Raw genomic sequence first — 22,967 nt, 5'->3', positions numbered from 1 at the left:
GGCTAACCAAAATTAAGGCAACTGTAGCCTCCTAACTGTGCTATTTCCTACATGCCTAGCTGCAAACTCAGTCTTTCTGGAGACTGCAGTGTTTGTTTACCAGAGAGCAGCTACTGCTTTAGTAGTGAGTCCCATATGCTCTTCTCACAGGGTCTCCTCTGAGCAGACATTCCCTGTGCCCTCCCTGTTTTCACAAGCCCTCCTGCTTTTTCCATCCCCACCATCCATAGGACAGTCTGTTGTATGGTGGCCTCCCAAGAGGAGGACAGGCGTGCAGATGTGAGTCCTGGAGAGGCCTTCATGGTGGCTGGTGGAGGAGGATGCTTCCTCAGCCTACCACAGGGCTGATGTTCTTTCATGAAGCTGTTCTGTCCTGGATGGATCTCCCCAGCCTCTTTAAGGGTGTGTATGTTAATAAGAGTCACTAATATCCTTCTGAAGAAATTATAGAGTAAGGAGCTAATTTTCTTCTTTACATTCAACTATATTAGGTCAGTCCTGTGATGGGAACATACCTTGAGGTATTTCTACACACATCTAAACAAAAACAGCAAGGTAAGGAGCTATTACACTTCCTGCCCTCAAAACCATATAGTGAGAGAATCTCATTATTGAACTGTAAGAAGGTTATTGAGCTCTCTATTTCAGCAAAAGTTCTCCCTCATGCATGTGTAATCATAGCCCTCCGATTCTGAAATGCTTATATTCCCACTTTGAGTAGATCTTGCTGGGCTGAGATCTCACAGCTCAGGGCTGGGTGTGCTTGCTGATATGGGGAGTCGTGTGCCCTGCTGCATTCAGGAGAGTAACCACATCCTCTGAAGGGAGGGGAAACATTTAGCCCTCCAGACAGTTGGGCTGGCCACAATGATGTAAGATCTCTCAAAATACTTACAGCATAACCTAACCCCAGGAATAGCACCTGCTACTTCTCTTTTCTGACAAGCCCTCTGGCACATTTTGGGGGAATTGTTCCATGTTTACAGAAATGGGAGATATAGGGCACTTTCAGGTCCTGATTTAAAAGAGTATTTTCCAGCACGCTTTTTAGCTGTGAGGCACGTGAGAGCAGGAAGCAGATCTTTATGTACTTCGCATACTTCCCCTCCAAACAGATCATCACTCTGCACCTTCTCAGAACCCAGCTCATCCTGTGCTGGTTTGATAATGTGCATTCATCTTTGTAGCTATGTTGTGAGAGACTACGCTGCTTTGCTGAGTGTCTGTGGACTGTGACTGTGGTATGACTCAGGCTGAGTCCTCCTCAGCCATTTCTTCCTCATATCTGGGATTTATCTGAATCAGCCTGCAGCCATGCTATAGCTGCTTCGCTCTCTTGGCAAGAAACATGCCTCTGTTAAATGGCGTGGCTAGAACTCCTCCAAGAGGAACCTGCAACTCAGCAAGGAGGAAAGCAAGAGTAAGCTTTGGCTGTTTCTGTCTGTTGAAACAATTCCTCAGAAACAAACTGCCTTCCCAGAACTGAAAGGGATGATGCAGACCAATAGTGCTAGTCCCATCACCCCTCCACCTTCCTAGGTCACAACTTCCACCATAGAGACAGCATATTCTAGAAGTGATGTCAAAGAGGGATGTGAAACCATGGAGTGATCTAGTGGGGAAATACTAGACTTGGGACTTCACGGGTCATCATTGCTCTGGCAGTTCTCCAACTGCTGGAAGGAAAGGAAGAAAAGAGGGAATCTGCTTGGGGTGGAGCTGCAAGAAGAACTGTAGTTTAGGCTGAACTGCTCAGGTTTTGACTACAAGTGAAAGGAACATGACTGCAGAACACAGCAAGATGGCCCTTATGGGTGACCCATGAGGCTAAGGACTATAACAGCCACAATGCGTTCAGCCTACCTGCAAGGAAGAAGAACAATGCAAGGATCAAGTTATCAAAGCTGAAATAGGCAGCTGAGGGGGATGGAGGTCTCCATCAAGCACAGGGTGTTCAGAGAACCAGAATGAAGGTGCTTCTCAGTGACCTTTCAGCATCCACTACAGCCCACAGAGGTTTCCTCAGCTATACCACCTCTCAACAGGACATTTGCCTGAACAGTAAGTCTCTCCTGGACTATCTTTTAGGATGCTCTAGTATCCAAGAGCTGCATCCCTGCTCTAAATAGAGCCCGATGGACTTTTCCAGTGTGAACTCCTTCAGTGACTGACTTAATTCCCATAGTAAACAGTGTACTACTGCCTGCAGTGCCTGTCCATACAGATTGCAAAGTAGTGAGTGATATCTGTAGCAAGTTGATGTCTGACTTCATCCCCAAGGTATCCAAACACACAATGGAGGCAGTGGCAGCCAGCACAGCATCCTGTCCTCTTGCCTCAGTAGGTCACTTCCCTGGATTGTTCTACTCTGCTAAGGACAAGAGTTGGCTGCTGGCCATCCCTGGGAACAAGGAACAGATGAGTATTGCATGCCTCTAAGCCAGTGGAATCTCATTCAATAGCAAAATTCACCTACAGCACTGAACAACAGTAGGGAAAGGTTATCCAGTCTCTCTTGGCTTTCTCCTGCCACCTTTCCCCCCACTTATAAATAAGATGCTTTCCTGAACTTCCCAACAACAGCAATATCAGCTGGACCAGTCGCAGGAGTCTGATATCTTTTCTGGCCTACACCCCTTTGTCTGATGTTGCTAAGACTGCCCAGGTTGGGGCAAGACTGATGGAGAACAGAGAAACAAAGCTGATCCATATTCAGGCTCCTTGCTGGCTTAGCTGGCATTAACCTCGTAATTAAACTAATTAAATGAATACGAGCACAGTGGAGTCCTGTATCACCGTCCCTCTGGCACCAAGTCTACATTCAAGCAGGGAGCTAAGCCTGCAAATTCTCTCAAACTCTCCTCAACACAATCGCCTCAGATTTTCTGCACTGAGGCAAGCAGTCTATTCATATTATTTGCAGTGATCTTTGGACTTGAAATATCTTTTCTTCTGTAATTCTTGTAATTCTTCATTTTTGTTAATATGGTGACCAGCCACATGCTTATTTTTGCTGCAAGTCTCACGTTACTTTTCTTGCTCTGTGTGTACTACCACTGCAGGTTATGTTTAGAATTTAAAGAAAAGGGCTCATTATGAGATGATGCCAAGGAGAAAACTGCTGTGCACAGGGAATGGCATGAGACTGGATACTCCCAGCTCTGCTCCTTCCCTCCTTGTCTGACCCAGCCAGCCACGTGTTTCCAGCTTCTGCTATTTCAGGTCTTCCTGTTTCCCTAGAACAAGCAGCTTCCCAGCACGCTGGGGATTAAACACGCAAATGTAAGGCTGTCACTGCCTTCATGTGATGGGTCTGACATTCTTCTTCTGGTGAAGCTCTTGGACAAGTAGCATAGGAAACAATGGACAGGAAAACAGGGAGAAGTTGTCTGCCTTCCCTTTCCGTGGCCCCTTGTTGTGTATTGTTTGTACGTGCCTGCATTTGTTTGCAAGTACCACCAGGTCTGAGTTTCTGATACTGAAGTTTCTCTATAGAGCTGCCAAATGAGTCACAAGGGAAGTGCTTCTCTATCAAGCACAACATGGTGGCATGGTGGAGCAGACCCTTCACCTTTCCATTCTTCCCTGGTTCCACATCTCTGCTTCTCTCTCCCAGACACCATTGCTTTTCAGAAACTCAATTTTCTGCTGACATTTTCAAGGCTGTCTCAGGCCTTTTGCATATTATGCAAATATGAAGATAAATCCTGATTTCCAGAAGGAAATAAATGATAAGTTCATCTGATGAGAAAATCTCTTCTTCCACCAGGAAACACTCTGAGCATGAGTGGAAAACAGTGGAAGGCAAAATCCAGTGGCTCCAACTCCCACAGAGGCAGCTGAGAGTGTGTACCCAGTGCATGTCTAAGGAGGAAAATACCAGGGGTACCATTTGCAAAGCTGGAGAGCAGATGGATGTGCTGGGGCTGGCTGTGTCCAGCAGCACAGCCTGAAGTTGAGGCGAGAGAAGCTGGTGCTCATTTCTTGCCACTAACTACTGGAAGAACCTGACTGAGCTGTGTAAAGATCAGCTAAATCAAGGGTTTGCTCCTTAAGGACTTGTGGCTGAGGCTTCCTCTTCTGAAGAGTTTTCACTTCCATGTCATGATGCTAATGCCATCTTGTGTGGCAGGTGTTATGCTGAAACCAGTCTCTTCTCCCATATCCAGAATAGGAGTGTAGCAAGTCCCACCATGATTTTCACCCTCCTTGTGACACCCCCTCGTGCGACATGAGAAGCCTGAAATTAGCAGGGTTTTCAATTAAGGACATGGGATTTTCCTCATGCCATTAGAGAAGCAACTGAACAGATGCTCCTTGGGGAAATAAACACATTTGCACAGCACAAGAGCTGTTTTCTGTCCCACAGAGGAGCTGGGCTTGCCCAGAGTTAACTTCAAGAGACTCTCCAGCCACATGGACTCTGCTCCCAGGACAAGGGACAGCCTGAAGTTTGCATCCTTTCCCCTTGTCCTCGTGCCAGCAGGGGTCCACAGAGCTGCCTACTGCAGGACTCAGTCTCCTGCTGGGAACAAGTGAGTTCTGGTTCTATTTCTTCACTTTGCTGTGTCCTAAGCATGGCTTTGTGCTGTTCTGGGATGATTCCCAGTGAGGACCAGCAGCGTTGCCCAGCTCAGAGAAGAAATCAGCTAAGTTTTAAGCCAGTTTCGGTGAGAGGAAAAGAAGCCTCCGGAGGCTCAGGCAGTTTCCTAACTATCTTCTGATGCCGGGAGTCGGTGACCTGCGGAGCAGATTGGCAGCGACAGGTAAAAGACGTCAACGGAGACCGTGAGCCGTTCAGACCGCGGGCTGCTCCTGGCTGCACCACTGCTGCCCTCTAGTGCTGCCAGAATCTGTGCCTCTGCCAGTTCCCGGCCAGACTGGTGTGATGGTTGGGGGCCTGGTGAGTGGGCCATGGTAGCTTGCTGCAACAGGGGAGGCTGCTGGAAATCTGGAATCTGGAATCCAGGGACTCTGCCTGGTACTGTGTGCTGGGCTCATGATACTTAACCTCTCCAAACTGCTGCTCCAAAGGCCTTAGTGGTGTTAAGGATGCCAATACGCTGAGGATGAGAGGCTGGTGGGAAAATCCCAGTAAAGCCTGGTGCTGCAAATCCTACACAGCAGCCACCAGCGAGTAAGAAAGTGCCACTACATCACAGCACTCAGCCCTCAGAGATGGAAAGAAGTGTGGAGAAGGCACAACCCCAGGACATGTCAGGAGCGGCAGGAGCCCGCCATTGTCATGGCACCGAGACAGCCTAGGGATCTGGGGTCCCTGCCTGGACCTCCAGGCAGGATCACTATTCTCTGCCTGCTGGCTGCAGAGCCATGCTGGGAGATGTGTCCATGCAGGTCAGCCATTCCCTGGGAGCCCTGAGCTGAAAGGAAACTGGATTTTAGCCCCCAGAGCCAAGATGACTATCTGAGAGGGTCAGGGTGGGGACAGAATTGCAGAATATCACGAGCTGGAGAGTTCCTACAGGGATCAGTGAGCCTGACTCCTGGCTCCACATAGGACCACACAAAAATTGGACCATGTGTCTGAGAGCATTGTCCAGACACTGCCCCAGCTCAGTACCCTTTCCACGTGCAGAAGGGATGAGGGCTGCTGGGCATAGGGCATCCTGTGCAGCAGCACTCATGACAGCTGGGCAGCATTACACAGCACGTCCATCCCAGCATCTGACATTCCAATCCTAGCCACGAATCACCACCTCGAACTGCTAGCTGAAAAAGCCAAGACACGGGTCTGGGGATCCTCTGGGCACAGAAAGGGCTAGCATCTTTTATAAACATTTAACGGATCTAAAAGGAAAGGGCTTCCGACGCTTCCCCACTCGGCCGCCCAAACCCAAGATGGCGCTTCCCCACCCAGCCGCCCACACCTAAGATGGCGCCTCCCAGACGTACCCGCACTGAGAGCCCCGCCCCGCCCCGCCCCCTAGCCATCCGTTCCGGCTGGACATGGCGGAGCGCGCGGACCGGAAGGGGGGGGGGTGGGAGTTTGTGACGTCACACGGCAGCGCCGCGGGTGGAGCCTCCCGTCGCGCGGAGCGCCGGAGGAGGTGGGTGTTGGGCGGTGCTGAGGGCCTGGGCAGCCCCGGGCTGGGAGCTGCGGCGATAGAGGGCGGCTGCGGGGCCGCTGTGCTGCGGGTTGTAAAGATTTCATCCGTGGAGGTTGCTCTTAAGGCTTCCAGCTGGCTCTAGAAGCAGTTGGTTGTCAGCGGAGCGGCTGGAACGAGAGTTGCAAGCACTGAGGAGGCCGCTGGAGCCGGCTGCAGCCCCGGCGTTTGTGTCGGTTACAGTGGTTGAGGTGGCTCCCCAACGTCCTGCAGCCTGCGCACAGAGGTCTGTGCTTCGCTGCGTCTGCGTGCCTCACAGCATTGCGTTTGGAAGCGGCAGGCTGTGGGTGGGAGCGGCTGTGCTTCCCTCGGGCAGCGCTGCGCGGTGCCGGGAGCCGCTGCTGCGGGCTGAGCCTGTCTGGCGCTCCGCTCCGTGCCTTGCCTTGCCTTGCCGTGCCTGCGCTGCGGCGGCTCGGGGCGCTGGGGCTCGGCGGGGGTTGCTTAGAGCCAGGCGTGCAGCCACACACTCTGTCTTCTTGCCGTTTGTTTTGACAAAGTGAAGTGGTTCGTGTGGTAGAGAGGATTACCAGTCCCCTCACTGACAACGAGAGTAAACAGCTTATAAATAACGAGGATGCGCTCACGGTCATTAGCCGGGTGTGTTGGTCTGTGACTGAATATCTATCACGTGGGGAGGAAAGGGAGGAGGAGGTGAATTGTTGCTTATTATTATTTTTTTTCTATTTTGTCTGCTAGGGAATAAAACAGTTCAAGGGAAGCTCAGAAGGCTGTGTGTTATTCAAAGTGCTACTGATAGTGCTGCTGATGAAGCAGGAATCCTGCAGGCCTCTGCTTTTCTCAGTGACTTGAAGTGTAGGGGAGGAGAAGCCAGTGTCAGTCTCCAAGGCAGTGAGCTGCATACATAAGTGGGACATCTTGCGCTTGGACCTCAGCAGCAGCAGGAGGATTCTACTCCGTTCTCTGAAAGGACACAGCAAATAGGCAAGTTTAAACCAAAATAATGGCAAACTGATATCCCTTATTGTGCTTTGACTATCTGCTAGGTCAGGTTGCATATTGCCTCTGCTGTTGTCATGGTTTGCTTCTTCCCAGTTTTGTGAATGAACTCTGCTCCATGGGAAAACAGTGTTATGTTCTAACCTATAAACATTTTTGAGTATGACAGTAAATGAAAATTGGCTCCTTTGTTGTTGCATTATATTCCAGGTTGAAAAACATAAAGTTTTAAAAATATATTTATAATCTAAAAGCTGATTTATTTTTTTATGTCTAATGATTTTTCTTGCCCCACCATGTTATCTCTGTAATACGGGCTTAATGCTTATGTCAGCTAACAATAAATTGGTCTTCAGTCCATACGGTGTCAGTGTTGGATCTGGAGGTGAGAAGCAGGAACTCTTGCCAGAACTGGCTCTCTGAAACTTCAGGAGATACACAGAATGGGAAAATGTCTCAATTCTCTTTACACATGCAGTGATGAAACTCCTGATGAAAACTCGACATCACTTCAGTGCCATAGAAGGGCTTTCTGTGTTATGAGTGTGTAGCCCTGAAACAGAGTTATAGGACTGTATTCTGATCTAGATGATAAACTGTCAGCAGTTTATCATGTGCTAAAGAGCATGTGTCTCATCTGTGTTTACTTGTCTGAGCAAGTTGTTTTTTTCTTTTCCACCTTAGAGTTCCAAGAAGTGTCTGAGCAAAGCAAGGAGTAACTGAGCCCTGGGAGAAGATACTGAAGCTCTTTGCTGAATAAATGTTCTTCTCTTAGTTTCAATTGGCCTCTCCTGTGGATGAATGCTGTTGCTCAGAACAAAAAACTTGAAGTAAGTGTTGGATCAGACAACTTGCTGTGATGTGAACCTTCCAGCAGATATTTACAGAGGAGAGTGATCAGTAGTCCAAGAACAGAGTGCTGCTTGGTGCTAGAGAAGAACAGTCTCTTTCCACTTCTTCTGATTCTACTGGAAGTGCAAATGAGCACGTGTAGCGTCCATCTCAATTTGTTTGGGTGCTCAAAGAAAAATCCAGTCTGAGGAAGCCTCTGGGAATAGACAGGTGAGAAATCTGTCAGCCAGAATTTAGCAATCTTTTAATACAATAAGTATAACCAGCTTCTGGGTGTTGTTAACTTTAATTTGTCCAAGTTTTAAAGCCTTCATTAATTTTGAAACGTATTCCTCAATTTTCTTTGTAAGCAAAATGAAATATTTATTTCTGTACTTGTGCAAAGCAGGTGTTTGCAAAATGCTAATGGTCATCAGGATTTCCTAATTTTCAAGATCCTTCTTGTTCACTTGTACTTTTAGCCAAATGGACCTGGCAGACGGGGGTGGCTGTGGGACTGGTTGCTGGTACTGGTGTGTGGGGGGCAGCAGAGATGTTTGGCTGGAGTAGTTCACTGCAGTTCTGACTCCATTTGTTCCTAGAAGAACTTGAAAAAGTACAGGATTTTTTTGTTTGTTTGTTTTTAAAAAAACCTTTTAAACAACAGCTCTATCAAATAGAGAATTGTTTTTAGTTACAGTGCAACAGCCTATCACTATCTTGCCTGCCAGAACTTGAACCTTGCTGAAGTGTCTCTTTCTAAGATAGTTTTCTGCCCCCTGCCATGGTGATAGGTGTAAAGTTTTTTGGTTGAAGACCTAGCAATTGGTTGCTCTAATATATCTGAATTTTGGATTTGTCTCTTCTGGATGTTTTTTTATATTGTTTTTGGTGTGGTGGTTTGTTGTTGTGCAGATTTCTTGGCTTTTTTTTTTTTTTTTTTTTTTTTTTTGGGATTTTGTGGAGAACTACGGTTCTCCGAAAGCTGAAATGGACTGGGAGGAACACCTAACCACAAGTATTAGATTGCACCTTCTCAACCCTCCATATACATTTGAAAACATAATGTCTGATTTCATTCAGTCTTTCTGTGAATCTTAAATCATGATCTTAAGCTACCAGAAACCTGCGGAAGTTAGAAAAGCACCATAGGCCCTAAAATATCAGAACTCAATTTTCTTTTTTCCTGTTATGTTTTTAGAAGGTTGTTGGAAAGTTGTACTATGCAAACATGCTTTTATTTTCTCACGTTTCTCTGCTTTTACAACAGAACTTATTTTTTCTGTTGCCGTATGATTTTGTTGGCTTGATTGTATTTCAGAACTGGGGCTGTGCAATTACTGGCTAGAGCTGTGAGGCAAGATTTTCTTTTCATCTAAATATTTTCCTTCAGTAGCTCTCCAGCACTGCTTGGCTCTTTGAGATTTGATCCAGCTCTGCTGCATGGGAAAGAGGGGGTTGTTTGAAAAAACAAGCCACAAAGCCAGTCTTCAAATAAGAAATGTAGCAGCAACACCCAGTATTTTGGGAAATATTCTGACCGTGAAACAATAATGTTAGTGATGTATAATTCCTTTAGCTTTAGATCTCTTGGGAAATTAGAAAGCTGGTTGTGTGATTGTTCTGTTATGCTGTACAATCAAGAATGATGGTGGCATTCTTCTCTCTGGTCTGGGGGCGTCCATCGGCTCTGTGGGTTCTCAAGGCTCATCTGTTGCTTCTGCACTTCTGTCCTGTAGCTGTTTCACCCTGTGTGCGGAACACCCCAGCACCTGTGTTATTTCTTTCCTTCTTCTGTGTTGCATAGTTTTCTTGCTCCATCCGTGGTACAAGAGTTATACGGAAGGTAACACCAGCACTGTCCCAGTGCGTTCTAATGATGAAAGACAGCAAAACTTCTGCTGTCTAGAACTGATAATCTTTAACATATCTACGTAGGTGAATCCATGGGATATGATGAATACCCAGCGTACCTAGACCTTCCCTTTCCTGTCCTTTGTGGACAACTTCATTTAGATGTTCTGCATGAGCTGAAGTGGATGAAGTGTGACAGTGCGAGGTGCCCCTGTAAAGGAGCTGCCTGCCTCTTAGGCTGTGCTTGAGGGCTGCATTCCACACCAGGTGCGTAAGGAGCAAAGAACTGAGGCTGGCTGATACTACCATCATGCTGTTCCTAAACTGATCCAGCTGGTTTGTCCAGGAGCTGGAATTCAAGTCTTAGTGCCTGAGTGCAGAATTTAACATTAGATGCATGAGTATTTATATGCATTTCCCATCATGTTTCTAATTATTCATGCTGAAATAACTTAGCTTTTTGATGATGCAGCATAGCTTCATGTGCACTTGTTTCTGAAGCACAGCAAACCATGGTTTAGGAAGATCATTTTCTGAATGAGTCCCTTGAGAATGGAACGTGGATATCATCCATTTCTTAAACAGTTTGGACAGCATTCATTGGCAAAGAAAGTGAGGGAGCTTCCCTAGGACCCTGGCGTGCCTGCTGCATGACACAGACTAGACACAGCAGTTGGAGTGACTGTGGTTAGATGGATAGTTAATGAGCAGCAATAAAGCAGGTAATTTAGTCTTCTGCAGTGTTTTATGCCCATTACTGTTAAGCTACCAAAGTTTTAGTCCTTGCCTTTTGAGGAAAACTAAACTTGGATAATGTGAAGTAGCATGCAAGTAGCTTATTTCAGGGCTTGTGGTGATGCTGACAGTATTCTGTAGTTGTTGCTTTTCTGTATAGCTGTGTCTTGCGAGGTGATGTATATGATGCCTGTCCCTGCATGCTTAGAGTGAAGCCATCAAGGATTTCCTCGACAGTGATGTTTGTCTCGTTGAGGAGTTGATGAGACTGCCTGCAAGGAAGGTGGCTTTTACAGCACTCTGTTCTTACCTGAGAAGAAAGAAGTGGGTGTACTGTAGGGCAAAATCTGTAGTTCTCCCGCATAGAGCAATCTGCCGTGGAAGCTGCCTCTGTCTCTGTGTAGCTCCCTTCGAATCGAAGTTCAGCAGCCAATCAAATAAACTTTTTACTTGCTTTTGTAGGGAATGTACTTTTTCCTTCAGAAGAAGGAACGCTCAAGGCATGCTTGGGTAAAACACCTAGGGGAGATGAGGATACCCAGCCCTCTGGTCTGAAAGAGGCAACATATGGGAGACTGGGAGAAGGGTTAGATGAGGGAAAGAAGTTTGTTCATTCCTTCTTTCTGCCACTGACTTTCATGTTAGTAGTCCTTTTGCTTCTTCATGGATTTTTTATTTCAGCAAAAAATTCTTAAGAAATTTAAGTACTGTAGTGATATCTACAGAGGGTACGTGAAGTTGCCTTTCTTAAAAATAACATCTATTACAATATCAATTTTTAAACTGTTTTGAATAAGAAGGTGTACTGCTTTGACAAGTGGCAGTTCGTTTATGCTGTTCTTTGAGACTGCAAGAGCCATGTCCATAAAGGGAAAGTCCTTTGCTTGTGTCATGTCTATGATCTCTGAAGTGCTGTGTAACAATAAATGAAAGGTTTCTGATGGAACGTATATGCATTTAGATGTTCCAGAACATTTTATAGCAAACAGCATGGAAAATATTCAGGAAGTGTTGCAGTAGGGTTTGAAACCCATGTGTTGGCTGTGCTAACTGTGGTGGTTAATGTCAGTGTTCCACCAGTAGCCTGCTTGTCAAAACCATCAGACTGCTAAGTGCTCTTCCTGAGAAACTTGCTGGAGATCAAGTAGAGGGTTAGGTGGCTTACTTCAGTTGCTTTATTCTTTAAAGGAAATTAACTTTGGGATAGCATGGAAATGTTGTTGTATTTTGAGGGAGCTGAAGTTCTGCATAGCTGCAGGATGTTCACACACTGAAATTTGCAGCTCCTTATGTGATCTGACAGCTATGCTCTATTGCTGGAGAGTGAAAGGTGAACTATTGAATGTGCATCCTTGTTTAGTGGGGGACTGAAACACTTGTAGAAATAAGCAGTGAGTCCTGCTTATGTATTTCAGTTGGTGAGTAAGCCCTTGGCTACCTTAGTGTTTGTGTGCCAGCTTGTTCTGTTTCAGTCAAATGGATTTAAAAACTGTCAGATTGTATTTCACTGCTTCCAAAATAGCAATTTTATCCTCCCTCTTCAGGAAGTTTATTTTTTTAACATCTTGTGACTGTGCAAGAAAGTTTTTATAGTTAGGATCAAATAGCCAGTCAGTCTGAACAAAGTGTTTACATTCAGAATGAGATTCACTGCTTTGAGAAAAATGTACAAAATCCATTGCATCATATGCACTGAGAAGTTCAGGTGGATCTCATACAGTTGGAGGTGTTTGAAAGGTAACTGGTGCACACAGCACTCAGGGCTTTGCTGCTGAATAGCGTTCAGCATGTGCCAGTTGCAGTTTTCATTGCAGTTGGGCAACATCTCTTTGAATCATTAACCCCAACCTTCCCAGGGAGATTTAGTAGTAGATTGTGCCAGCATTCTGCTTCTCCTATGACCTCCTCATAATTGCAAGGGGAAGTTAAGTGTTTTCTTCTCACTGAAAATTTTGTGCAAACTGAGTGTTTTATGGTTTCTTTGTGCCTCTGAAAATTACCTTTTCAGACTTTTGTACCTTAGAGTTCAGTAATTTGAGCTTTTTTTAATATTGCCAAGCAAGATGTGCAGTTTCCTGAGAGTACTTCTTACCTGACAGCACTTTATTCTGTTTGAATTTAAGGGTGTACTAATATTTTGTTTGTGATTATTTGGCTTTTTTGTGTGACAAAGTTTTGAGCGTCAGCTGTTTCCATTATGGACCATTATGGAGGACTTCAGCTCCATAATTTTGAATTCTCATCCTTGTAGAATTCTATTAGAATAATTGGAATAAATGCAACAGGTAGAAAAATGGTGGGATAATTACATTGTTGTAACTATGTCATCAAAAGTAAAGATTGCCTGTGGTTGTACAGTTAGTGGTTGTGGTCTGAATAGTGTGGGACTATAAGGAGATAAGTGCACAACCTAGAAAGTGAATTTACAGAGCATTAGCTCTGTGGCCATAGTAACTTCACTCAGGAAGTAGGAGAGGGTCTGTGTCTTTAATGTCTTATGTTCTTGTTTGTCCTATTGGGGTAAACAGTCAAGGGGGCAGGTCTGTGCAGTCTGGGGGGGCAAAACAGTGGTAAGCTTTGGGAATGAGAGATTATATGGCCTCTTGCTAGAGCAGTTCTTGCAATATGGGGAAATTCTTTTCAGAAACTCTATGGAGCCTTTGAACTCAGGTTTAAACAAGACTGACGTGTATCCTCTGTGTTTTTATACAATAAAATAGGAAAAGAACACTTTTTTATAAAAACTGTATTTGGCTAGTCCTGCTGTTTTTCATGCTGTCTTGCATGCCTTTTAGATCTGTTAAGATTTTATCTTGCATCTAAGTAACTTCTCACTTGAAGTGCTGGATACACTGTGCTTAGTTTGATCTGGATAAGCGGATCAAAGTAATGAAGGGCTGTGCGGTGTCAGATACAGCAGAAGAGAGAAGCGAAAGTGTAAGGCAGTGAGCTGTGATGTGAGCGTGCTGTGGCTGTAGCAGTCTGGTGCAGGCTAAAGCTCAGTGCCTGCCTTGGTACCTGAAAGGGTCCATAGAGGAGCCCCAAGCCTTGGCACTGTGGGTGCAGCGCAGAGCCCAGAGCTGCTGCCCAGGTTCATTGCTGTGGGGAGAGGTGGGGGGACATCTGCAGCCTTCAGACACGTGAGCATTGCCTTGTGCACCCCTTGACTCTCCATTGCTTTTCCTTAAAGTGGACTTTGGCTGTAGCTACTTCAACATAGTCCTATGCCAATCTGAGCTTGGAATCAGTTGCCAAGGAATGGGGGAAGGAGCCTACCTCATTAATGAGAACGAGCCTTTGGGACTGTTCTGCTTCCCAGAGCTCTCATGGTAAAGGACTTGGCTGTGGGAACAGCTTTGTTTGTGATCCAGCTTCGCTGGAGGTTTTGGCAGGAAGAACCGCAGAGCCTCATCCAAGATTTTGATGTTTTCATGATGAAAATTGCATCTGATCTGTTCTTAATGCTGAGGCCGTCTTTGTGATGCAAAACACCCGCACTTAGTCTGACTGTCTTGCTGGGGATCATGTGTTGATCACACACTTCTGATTTGCCTTGGGAAGGCTAAATTAGGGAAATCTGAGTGCTTGTGAAGGCTTACTAACCTAGGGATGGCCTGTTTTTCAGTTCAGGTTAGGCTACTTTTTGTCAAAACATTGACTGGAAAATTGAGCTGGAAGTGCTTATAAAGAAAAATATGTGGAAATGTGTGTAGAGGCTGTGTTGCTGGACTGGGGCAGCACTGTTGGAGCTAAGGCTGGGCTGGCCCTTACACGTAAGGAAGACTCATTTAAGTCCCACTTTATTCAGCTGAAGGGCAGAAAGATGGGAAAAACTATGAGAAACTTATTTTCTCAGAAACCAGACATTTTTTCTTCCATTTGCTCAGTTAAGGAACCTTTTTTTCATAAATACATATTCAGATCACTTCCTGTGGGAAGCATCCTACAAAAATAAGAGCTCCTGAAGGTAAGCACTGTCTGTGCTCACAGTGCTGTGATCACCGCAAATGTATCGGTCGGGCTGCTTTGATCTGGACCCATGCTGACCTGTGTTGTACTTTGACTGGACAGCTGGGAAATACGAAATTAACCCTGATGGTGCCATTTCTGGATAATGATATCTGAAACATTATTGCCTTTAGAGTCGGTGGGCACTATGTGCCCTCCTACAAGGAAGAGAAGCCACCCTCAAATGGGTAATACTCAAGAGGATAAAAACCAAACTGGTTAGGGAAAGATGGGTGTCTGAACAGGAAGAGAGCCTAGGCCCAGGAGCTGTCATGGGCCTACAGTTAGCATCACAAGGCAGATGCCAATTAAAATGACTTTTGGAAACATGAGTGGCAGTTGTATGGGGCCTACGTTTACTCTGCAGTGTGTTCTTTGCCTTGAATCACTTCCTGCCATGGAAGCTGGATGGATTGCAGTGCAGAGGTGTGTCAGCGGGTTGGAAGCAGCATGCATAGCTCTGGAAATGGGAGTAGCTATTGGGAAATTCAAGGTGTGGTCTGTATCTCTAAGTAGGCAGGCTATTTAAGCTGTCATAAGTGTTTCTACCTGCTCAAACAGGAAGAAGTCAAACGCTCTGAGGTCAGAGCATGTCTGTTCTGGGTGAAGTTGGGGTCTGTGAAGTTGTGTTCATCTTGTCACAGTATTTCACAGGTATCTGCACGTGGGACAGGCCTTGCTCTGCTTCTCCAGTACAGCAGCATCTGTGGCTTTCCACAGAACCCTTCACTGGTTGGGGTGGGAAAGACCCTCTGGAGGCCATCAGGCCCAACCCCTGCTCCAGCAGTGACACCTTGAGCAGGGTGCCCAGCAACTCGTTCAGGCAGGTCTTGTGTATCTCTGGGAAGGGGTCTTCACCCCCTCTCTGGGCAGCCTACTCTGTCACCTTCAATGAAGAAGTGTTTTCTGGTGTTCAAAGGGAACATCCTATCTTCCTGTTTGTGCCCTTTGCCTCTTGTCCTTTTTCCATCCTCTCACACACCTCTTTGCATTTGTTGGTGCTTATAGCAGCCCTATCGTTAGGGGAACCCAGTTTCTACGGTTGACTATACTTAGAAATAATGACAGCATCAAGAAAAATGTTCAAGTTGTAATGTAAATTATCAGCTTTATCAGTGAGAGGCTTCAGAGCTGTGTTTACTTATTAATAATTATTAGGAATAACTGTTTCTCAGCTTTTGATAAGTGGTTCAAGGTGATGTAAGCCAGTGCCGGGAACATGCTGTCTGTTGGAAATATCATCTACTTTGGTCCTGTGAACACTTGTAGAACTCTTGCTTCTGAATTCCCCGCAGGTGGGGAAGCCCTGAAAATAGGAGAGTCTCTGTGTGTGGTGGGGAGCTAACTTAGCCCTGCTGGCGTCTGTTTAGAAACCTGCTTCCTGCAGCATTTGTAGGAAACCTGAATATTGTTTACAGATCAGTGGCCAGCATTAGTTCTTCCTGTGGTTATGTTCATCACTTCTGTGTACTTTCGTTTTGAGGAGAACTCTTCTCTGCACACAAACTTGCCCAACTGCTGTCTTGCATCACTTTTAAGAAGTTTTCAACATGAATTTGCTACAAGTCCAAAATGGGGCTTGGTTTAGCAACCTAATAACTAGCAATTCCAGTAAGATCATTGACTTTTAAACGTGACTTGGAATTGTTTTAGCACAATTCCTTAAAACTGTGCCCAGTGTGATTAATATTTCAAAGAACTCGAGCGTGCGCCGGAAGAGGGAGGGAGAATTGAGGTTTCCTGGATAGGCCAATTGATGCAGCAGATAGCTGAGAGGAAGCAGTGAAGAAAATGTTTCTAATAATGTATTACTACTGTTACCAAGTTGAGCTGGGATTGAGCTGAATTTATATGAAACTGTTTTTTTTTTTTTTTTTTTGCAAATTGCTTTTGGAAGACTCACACCAGTCTTGAATTGGATCGGAGTTCTGGTTTCATATGTGTGCTTGGAACCTCTCGGTTGTTGTCAGCTGCATTATTGGGTGACAGGGGATTTTTGATCCAGTCAATGAAATGTCAAAGCATTTTGCTTTTAAATATAGCTTTCCTGACAGCCGTATATGATTGTCAACACTTGCAGAAACAAGAGTTTTATTCAGGAAAGAAGTACAGTAACTCGGGAGTTGGATTTGAGATTTGCCTGCAGTTGAGATTTCCGCTGTAGTGGGCTGAGTGGTTTATGTGGAACGATGAATAATTCAAAAAGAGATGAGACAAATGCAGACTTAAAGACATCAGCTGTTAGTCTCTGTGTGCTTGTCAGTAAATAAACGTGCCTGGATGGCATTTATGCTGATAACATGGTGCATGTCTTGGCTCAGTTTATGAAAGAGCTGGGGAAACCTGAAACATGGCAGGATTTCTATGTCGCTTTCTATCTAGCATTACCTGGTAAAGCTTGACATGAACGTTATCTTGCTCTATCAATGTCAGATCATAGCATAGAATATCCTGTTGTGGCTTACTGCTCATCTCCCTAGGGCTTGTGTGAGTATGTTTAAAAACAAACAAAAGGACCACATATAAATGCAAAATCAACTCAGCTCTAAGCATCTGTGTTTGGGTTGTGTTGGTCGATTTCCCAGTTTCTTTAAAACAAGCTATTGTTTCAGGCTGGTTTCACTGTACAACAGTTTGCCCATTGTTTGCTATTGCTCAAACAGCAGCAAGGGCAGCAACTGACCTGGATTGTGGAGAGCGTGCAGTGTTGCTTTGAGCTGCGGATCCCAGAACAGCCCCAGAGCCCTTCGTTCACCCCACTTGAAGAAAGGTGGGCAAATGCTCAAGAGAGAAGCACTTGTCTGCTCTTCAGATTAGAAGCAGGCAGCGGGACAGCGAGAAGTCAATATAGGTAAATAAATAATTTTATAACCATATGCTTGCTTTTACGACGACGAAAGGCATGTTGATAATCTTCACTGAGCTGTTAAACCCTTCTGTTAAATGATTTATGTGCTGCTTGTGAAACCGTGGCATTGCTAATAAAATGTTTTATGTACTGAAATAGCATTTCATTTATCCCTGAAGATCCTGAAGATCTTTCTGTGCCATATACTGTACCTGGAGGGATATAGAGCATGGCTTTAAAACTCCTGTCAGTCATCAGCTCACCAACTGGTCGCTTCAGGTCTACAGAAGGGGAACTGATAACAGTCACTTCAAACAGCACAAAGAATTGGAGGAATGACTTAGAGAAATTGTCATGGTTTTTTTTTTTTTTAGAAAGCAACAAAATAATATTCGCCAGAGTTTGTGCTTTCCACAAGTTGCACTGATATTGGAACTGAACATTTGCTTTAAGATGAGGGCAAACGTTTTAAAACTCAAGGGGTGCTGCTTCTGCCAGGAAAAATTCCCCTTGTGTTTGTGATGTTTGTGCTTTATATTGTGGTGGTAAAATCCTTCTGATATCTTCTGGGAGCTGGAGAGTTTCACAGGGTGCAGCCTGCTATAGCAGCACCCTGCTGTAACATAAATGTTCTGCTGTTTTATTGGGGTGCATGTGACACTTCTGTGCCCCTTCTGTACAATATTTGCGTTGCTGCTGCAGCAGGTCACAGAGCTGCTTAGTTCAAATCTTCCTATGAACTTCTGAGGCTGTGTTACAGCAGCAGTCTGTTGTGCTGCAGCTCTCATCTGGCATCGTCTTTCCTTAGCAGCTGGACCCCAGGTAGCTGGGTGGGCGGCATACATGGAGGTCTTCTGTATGCATGCTCTTTTGATGTTTAGTTTTTAAAGAAGAAATTACAATTAGTTTGTTAAGATCAAAAGTTTTCTTTTGATCTTTTGTTAAAATTGGAAAAAAAGAGAACACCCACCCCTTTCCTCTGTCTGAAAAGCACGCAGTCAGTGTGTGTGCCACAGCTTCATCCCAGTGGAGCTGAGGCTCTGCTGGGCAGGCTGGGAGGGTTGGGTTGGTGCTGCCCTGGTCTCTGGGGGTGACCCAGCAGTGCTCCATGCAAGCTGCGCTTGCTTCCTCCTGTAACTTCCAGCCTGCACGTGGCAACCTGGGTTTCCCAGGTTTACATTTCATGGACTGTGATATGACAAAGTCCAGAACAACTTACTGAGTCGACCAATGCATTGATGTTCTTCTTATGGTGTAGGCTCCTCTGCTCTGAAGCTGCTGACTCCTTTTGCCCTCTGCTGTGGTTTTTTAGTTGTGGGTCTTGTTGTGCAGAGGGATGCTGTGGTGAGAACACGGGGCTCAGGATGAAACACCAAAGTGGGACAGGGGAAGAAGAATTGCAGTGAACTTTAAAGCTCGACTTTGATTTGCTAATTTCTGAAAAAAAGTAGCCTTGTGGTCTGGCCCTTGGTTTCTCAAATTAAAGTAGCCGCTAGGTGGTAAACTTGCTCCTTCCCCACAGGAAGAATGACTCACGGAAACAGCTGATCAGAATTACTCCATGCTCTTTTTAAAGAGCATAATGTCTTTGTGCTGGTGGTGGAGCTGGAGCCAAGCCTTGTATCAGATGAGGAGGAAATAGTGTTTTGGAAACTTTTAGCATGTTCCAATTTCGAAAGCCTCAGGTTTGCATTCCTGAAGAGCTGCTCCAGGCCCCCTGCTTAGCTTAGCAGCCCTTCTGTATCTCTGGGCTGGTGTGTGTGGGAAAGGAAGGGGAAATAGTTTCAGAGCTGAGAGCGCACCAAGACGGGGTCTGACAAGGAGGAGAACCTGTCTGCAGGATACAGGAGATGGTGTCAAAGCATGAAATGGGGAGAAAAGCCTGCAATATCTGGTGCTGATTTAAGTGTTGCAAGCGACGGAGCCAACATCGTAACAGAGACTAGGGGCGGGTTTTTTCAACCAGGATGGCAATGGGGTACTCTGGGCTTCCTGATTGCTGTCGCTGAGTCACGTCCAGGCATCACAGGGCTGGCTTCTTCGGGTTCTGTTTCATTGCTTCCCTTTGCCTTATTGAGATGGAAAAAAATGCCAGGCTGATAAAAAGTAGAAGAGGTTAACGGCAGCATCTCCAGAAGGATGGCTTGGTACCCACTGGAGCGCTGGGAGCACCTGCAGCCCTTTGGTATGTATGATTGCCATGGGAAGAGTCCTAGAGAGTGTGCAAACCATGCCAGCACCCTGCTGCGTGGTCTGATAGGAAAGAAGCAGCAGCTGTCTAAGTATTGTGATACATTAATCATGAGATAAGCATGAGAACAGGTGCTGTGTTTTTGTGTGTGATTTAGATGGCAAAGTATTGCTTGCTCATAGAAGGGATATTATTGTTAAAAAAAAAACAAAGTGGTTTAAAGCTGTATCTCTCAAGACTGATTTAGGACTTGTGAAAGAAGTGGGTCATTGAGTTATCTTCTGTGTCCTTTTCCAGCTGTATAGATGCTAGATGTTTACCTAGTATCTGCCAGCACTGGAGAGTGGTTTGCTTTTTGGTTTTGTTGTGTGAGAGCAAAGCTAGGGATAAAGAGGAGAGACCAGGAGCTGACGCTGCTCCAGTTTCCTCCCTTTGGAACAGGCAGGGTGTGCTGGCAGCTGTGTGCCTCTTGTCCGCTTTAGTAGGGCTGGGAATTCATGCTTTCAGTGCAGAGGGAATATATGAATACAGATCTCTTTTAACCCTCTGTTCACACGTAAGCTTACATGCAGTCTTACTGGAAGATACCTATTAGACTGTTCTGGTGTGTGTTAGCCCTGTGATGCACAAGCACAATTTCTTAGCTCTCTGCTGGGATGAGTCTTGCTGGCCCTGCCCCCTCTGCTGCAGGCAGCTGTGCTTCCTGGGAGCAGATTAGCTGAGGGACAGCACAGCACTTCAGTGAAACCTGATTTTATTGTTAGCTGGCAAATAATAGCTATGAGCTCAAAAAAAAAAAAAAAAAAGCACCATTAGTTTTGTGTGCACACTGATTGAGGTTTAACCTGCTTTGCCTTTGTGCTTTTGGAATGTGTTAAAAGCATTGGTTCTGGCAGAGCAGAGTCCAGCAGCTCATGTGCCTTCCTGGACAACAAGTTCCCAGCAGCAAGTGCTCAGCACTTTCTTTACTGGTGTGTTCTGCACCAGTTTAGTGAGTAAACAGGACTTAAAAGTTAAGCAACCCTATTTTCTACAGTGTAAGGCTCAGTAAAGAGCTCAGTGTGTCACTTTACTGTGCAATGCCAACGTTTTTTTTGGAGTGGTGCTTTTTTGTTAATAGGAAGTGCTTTTTGCAGACTGTGTAATTCAGACTGTTTGCACATGCTGCCTCTTTCCCTTCCTGAAATAAGGCTGAGCTGCATATTTGGTTCCTCTCTAATTCTCTCGTATGTATACAAGAGAAAAATGAACATGGCCTATTATTTCATTGGGATGCAGAGCTTTCATTTTTGTGTTCCATGGGCTATTTTTGAGGCTGAGTCCTGATTATATTTTTTTTCTCCCAACTTATGCTATTATTAAATGTTTAGATCTTCTTGTGCTCTCACAGTTTCCCTGCCATCCTAGGAGTTGCAGAATCACAGAATGTCTTGTTTTGGAAGGGACCTGGAAGGTCATTTAGCTTCATTCCCCTTCTCTGGGAAGGGTTCCAGCCCGACTAAATCACACACCAGGTCAGGCTGCCCAGGGCCCTATCCAGCCTGGTCTTAAGCACTTCCAGGTATGGGGCACCCACACTTCTCTGGGCAGAAGACAGGTTTTGTGTCATATCCTACTGCCAGCATCTCCTTGAGATGGACAGGTCAGGCTGTGGGTTAGGGACACTTGATTAAGAATATTTATGCAGTTTAGTAGCATGCTTTCATCAGTGAATGGAATTTTGAAGTTTTGTGTTCAGGTAACTAAAAATCATTATTCTCTTGGGTTGTTTTGATAATTCGTGTACACCTCAAAAAAGGATGCAGAAGTGACTGCAGGAGGCAAGTGAGCTTGGCATGTCTGTGCAGTGTCACACTGTGTTGGTGAGGTTCTGTCCTCTGGTGGGGATTTTGCACATCAGTTTAACAATAAATACAAGGGTACTGTGGAAAGTGAAATAGAGGAAAAAAAGTCACTGTGGCTCTGTTTTGGATCCTTTCCTCCTGTGTGTTGGGTCTGTCATGTGTGCTGCCATCCTTCAAAGCTGGAGAGTTGGTGTGCTTGCACAGGCTGTCTGGGAGGCAAGCGTGGTCCCAGCACAAGGGCTGCCATGCTTTGGTATTGGGAGTATGCAAATGGGTGTGTAAAGTTTTCTAAACGTGTTACCTTTCAAGACCACAGGTGTCTTAATACTGCTGCATGTCTTCCCTTCTGATGGGAAGAGCAGAAGAGCAATGCTGCCTCCTGTTTTTTTGGGGACAAACTGTCCAGTGGACACTTGCCCAATTTGTTTCTGAAATGTCTTCACATTTCTACTCTAAAAGCATTTCTACTCTTAAGCCTTTCCATTTGCTCCCAGGTTTGGAAGCTCTGGCCATGGATCAGAAAGGCTATCGACGAGGGAGTTTCCAAAGCAGCACTAGTGATGAAGATATGCTAGAAATAGCTGGAGCATCTCTGGACTTCTCTATGGCAGATGATGATCCACCACTTGAAAGAGAGATGGGAGGTAATACTGTGCATCTATCCTCTTTTTTTTATATTGTCTTTTGGTAGGACTCCTTGTTAATATTTTCTCTGTGGATCTCTGTGGTCTCTGCTTAGTGTGAAAGACAAGCCTTTCATGGCACCAACACAATTTGCAGTATTCTGCACTGCAAACTTATAACTGTGCATAGTCTTTTGCAGAATGGCCAAACAATTGTTCATGTGTTACACTTGGCTTCCAGTGTTGCTTTTGTAACAGTGGTTGATGGGAAGTGTGTGGTCTACAAAGTAAAAAATAACCTTAAAATAAATGGCAATTGCAAGAAGCATGTGAATGACTTCAGTGTAATGGAGAGGCATTGCATGTTTTTTTTCCAGCATCTGAGCTGCTTCAGTACTGGCATCCAGTAATGTGGCAGGGAGGAAAACTGATCTATTAACTATCTATGTGATCATCTTCATATTAAATGCAGCATATCCTGTCTTACCACTTTGTTTTTTATGTTTCTGAGTAGTCCTTTCTACAATTACCAGAAGTAGCTGTTGTAGGGAAGAGCTGGCCATGCGATGGGGGAAATATCTTTATTGTAGATGTGAAAGGTGGAGAAGACAGCACTGAGAGATTCCTAGGAGTTTGTGGTATGAACAGAGACTGCCTTTTCCACTTCCCTTTTTCCTTACCTACAGTTTTAAAGGTTGTCCTTGACCTTGCTGCTGTGGATAGGAAAATCTTCAACAGAGGAAGGGGGTTTGATGCTGAGCAGCATAAACGGCTTGTCTTCCTTTACCACCACTTGTCTGTAAAGGAAAGATCTGTTGCTACTTACTGCTATCTAATCAGAGTCTGGATTTGTGAAATTAGTAGGGGCGATACTGCATTGTATCTGCATTGTAGGGCTGAACTAAATAAGTCAAATTTTTCTAATCATAAGTTTGTTTCAAAGCAAAAGTA

At 45.2% G+C, this 22,967-nt stretch overlaps 1 protein-coding gene across 7 annotated transcripts in view; it reads left to right on the top strand.

The window, feature by feature from the left end:
* Positions 1-6,821: 6,821 nt before the first annotated feature.
* Positions 6,822-22,967, top strand: part of LOC116229692 (H(+)/Cl(-) exchange transporter 5) — a 39,891-nt gene continuing 23,745 nt past the window's right edge. For 2 of the 7 annotated variants that reach the window (XM_090150229.1, XM_090150228.1), the window contains exons 1-2: positions 21,401-21,667; positions 21,888-22,037. In XM_090150229.1, the coding sequence (XP_090006355.1) occupies positions 21,550-21,667; positions 21,888-22,037 (268 nt within the window). In that variant the 5' untranslated portion in view covers positions 21,401-21,549. Of the gene's footprint in view, positions 7,068-7,766; positions 8,145-17,122; positions 17,362-18,925; positions 19,544-21,400; positions 21,668-21,887; positions 22,038-22,967 lie in introns of those variants that run through there. The other 5 variants (XM_031594343.2, XM_090150230.1, XM_031594344.2 and 2 more) reach the window with 5 other exon arrangements.

This window comes from Phasianus colchicus, chromosome 14 (assembly GCF_987193195.1).
Source record: "Phasianus colchicus chromosome 14, bPhaCol1.hap1.1, whole genome shotgun sequence".
In the NCBI taxonomy this organism is placed as follows: domain Eukaryota; kingdom Metazoa; phylum Chordata; class Aves; order Galliformes; family Phasianidae; genus Phasianus; species Phasianus colchicus.
Note: the sequence above shows the minus strand (reverse complement) of the source record. Positions and strands in the feature narration are given on the sequence as shown.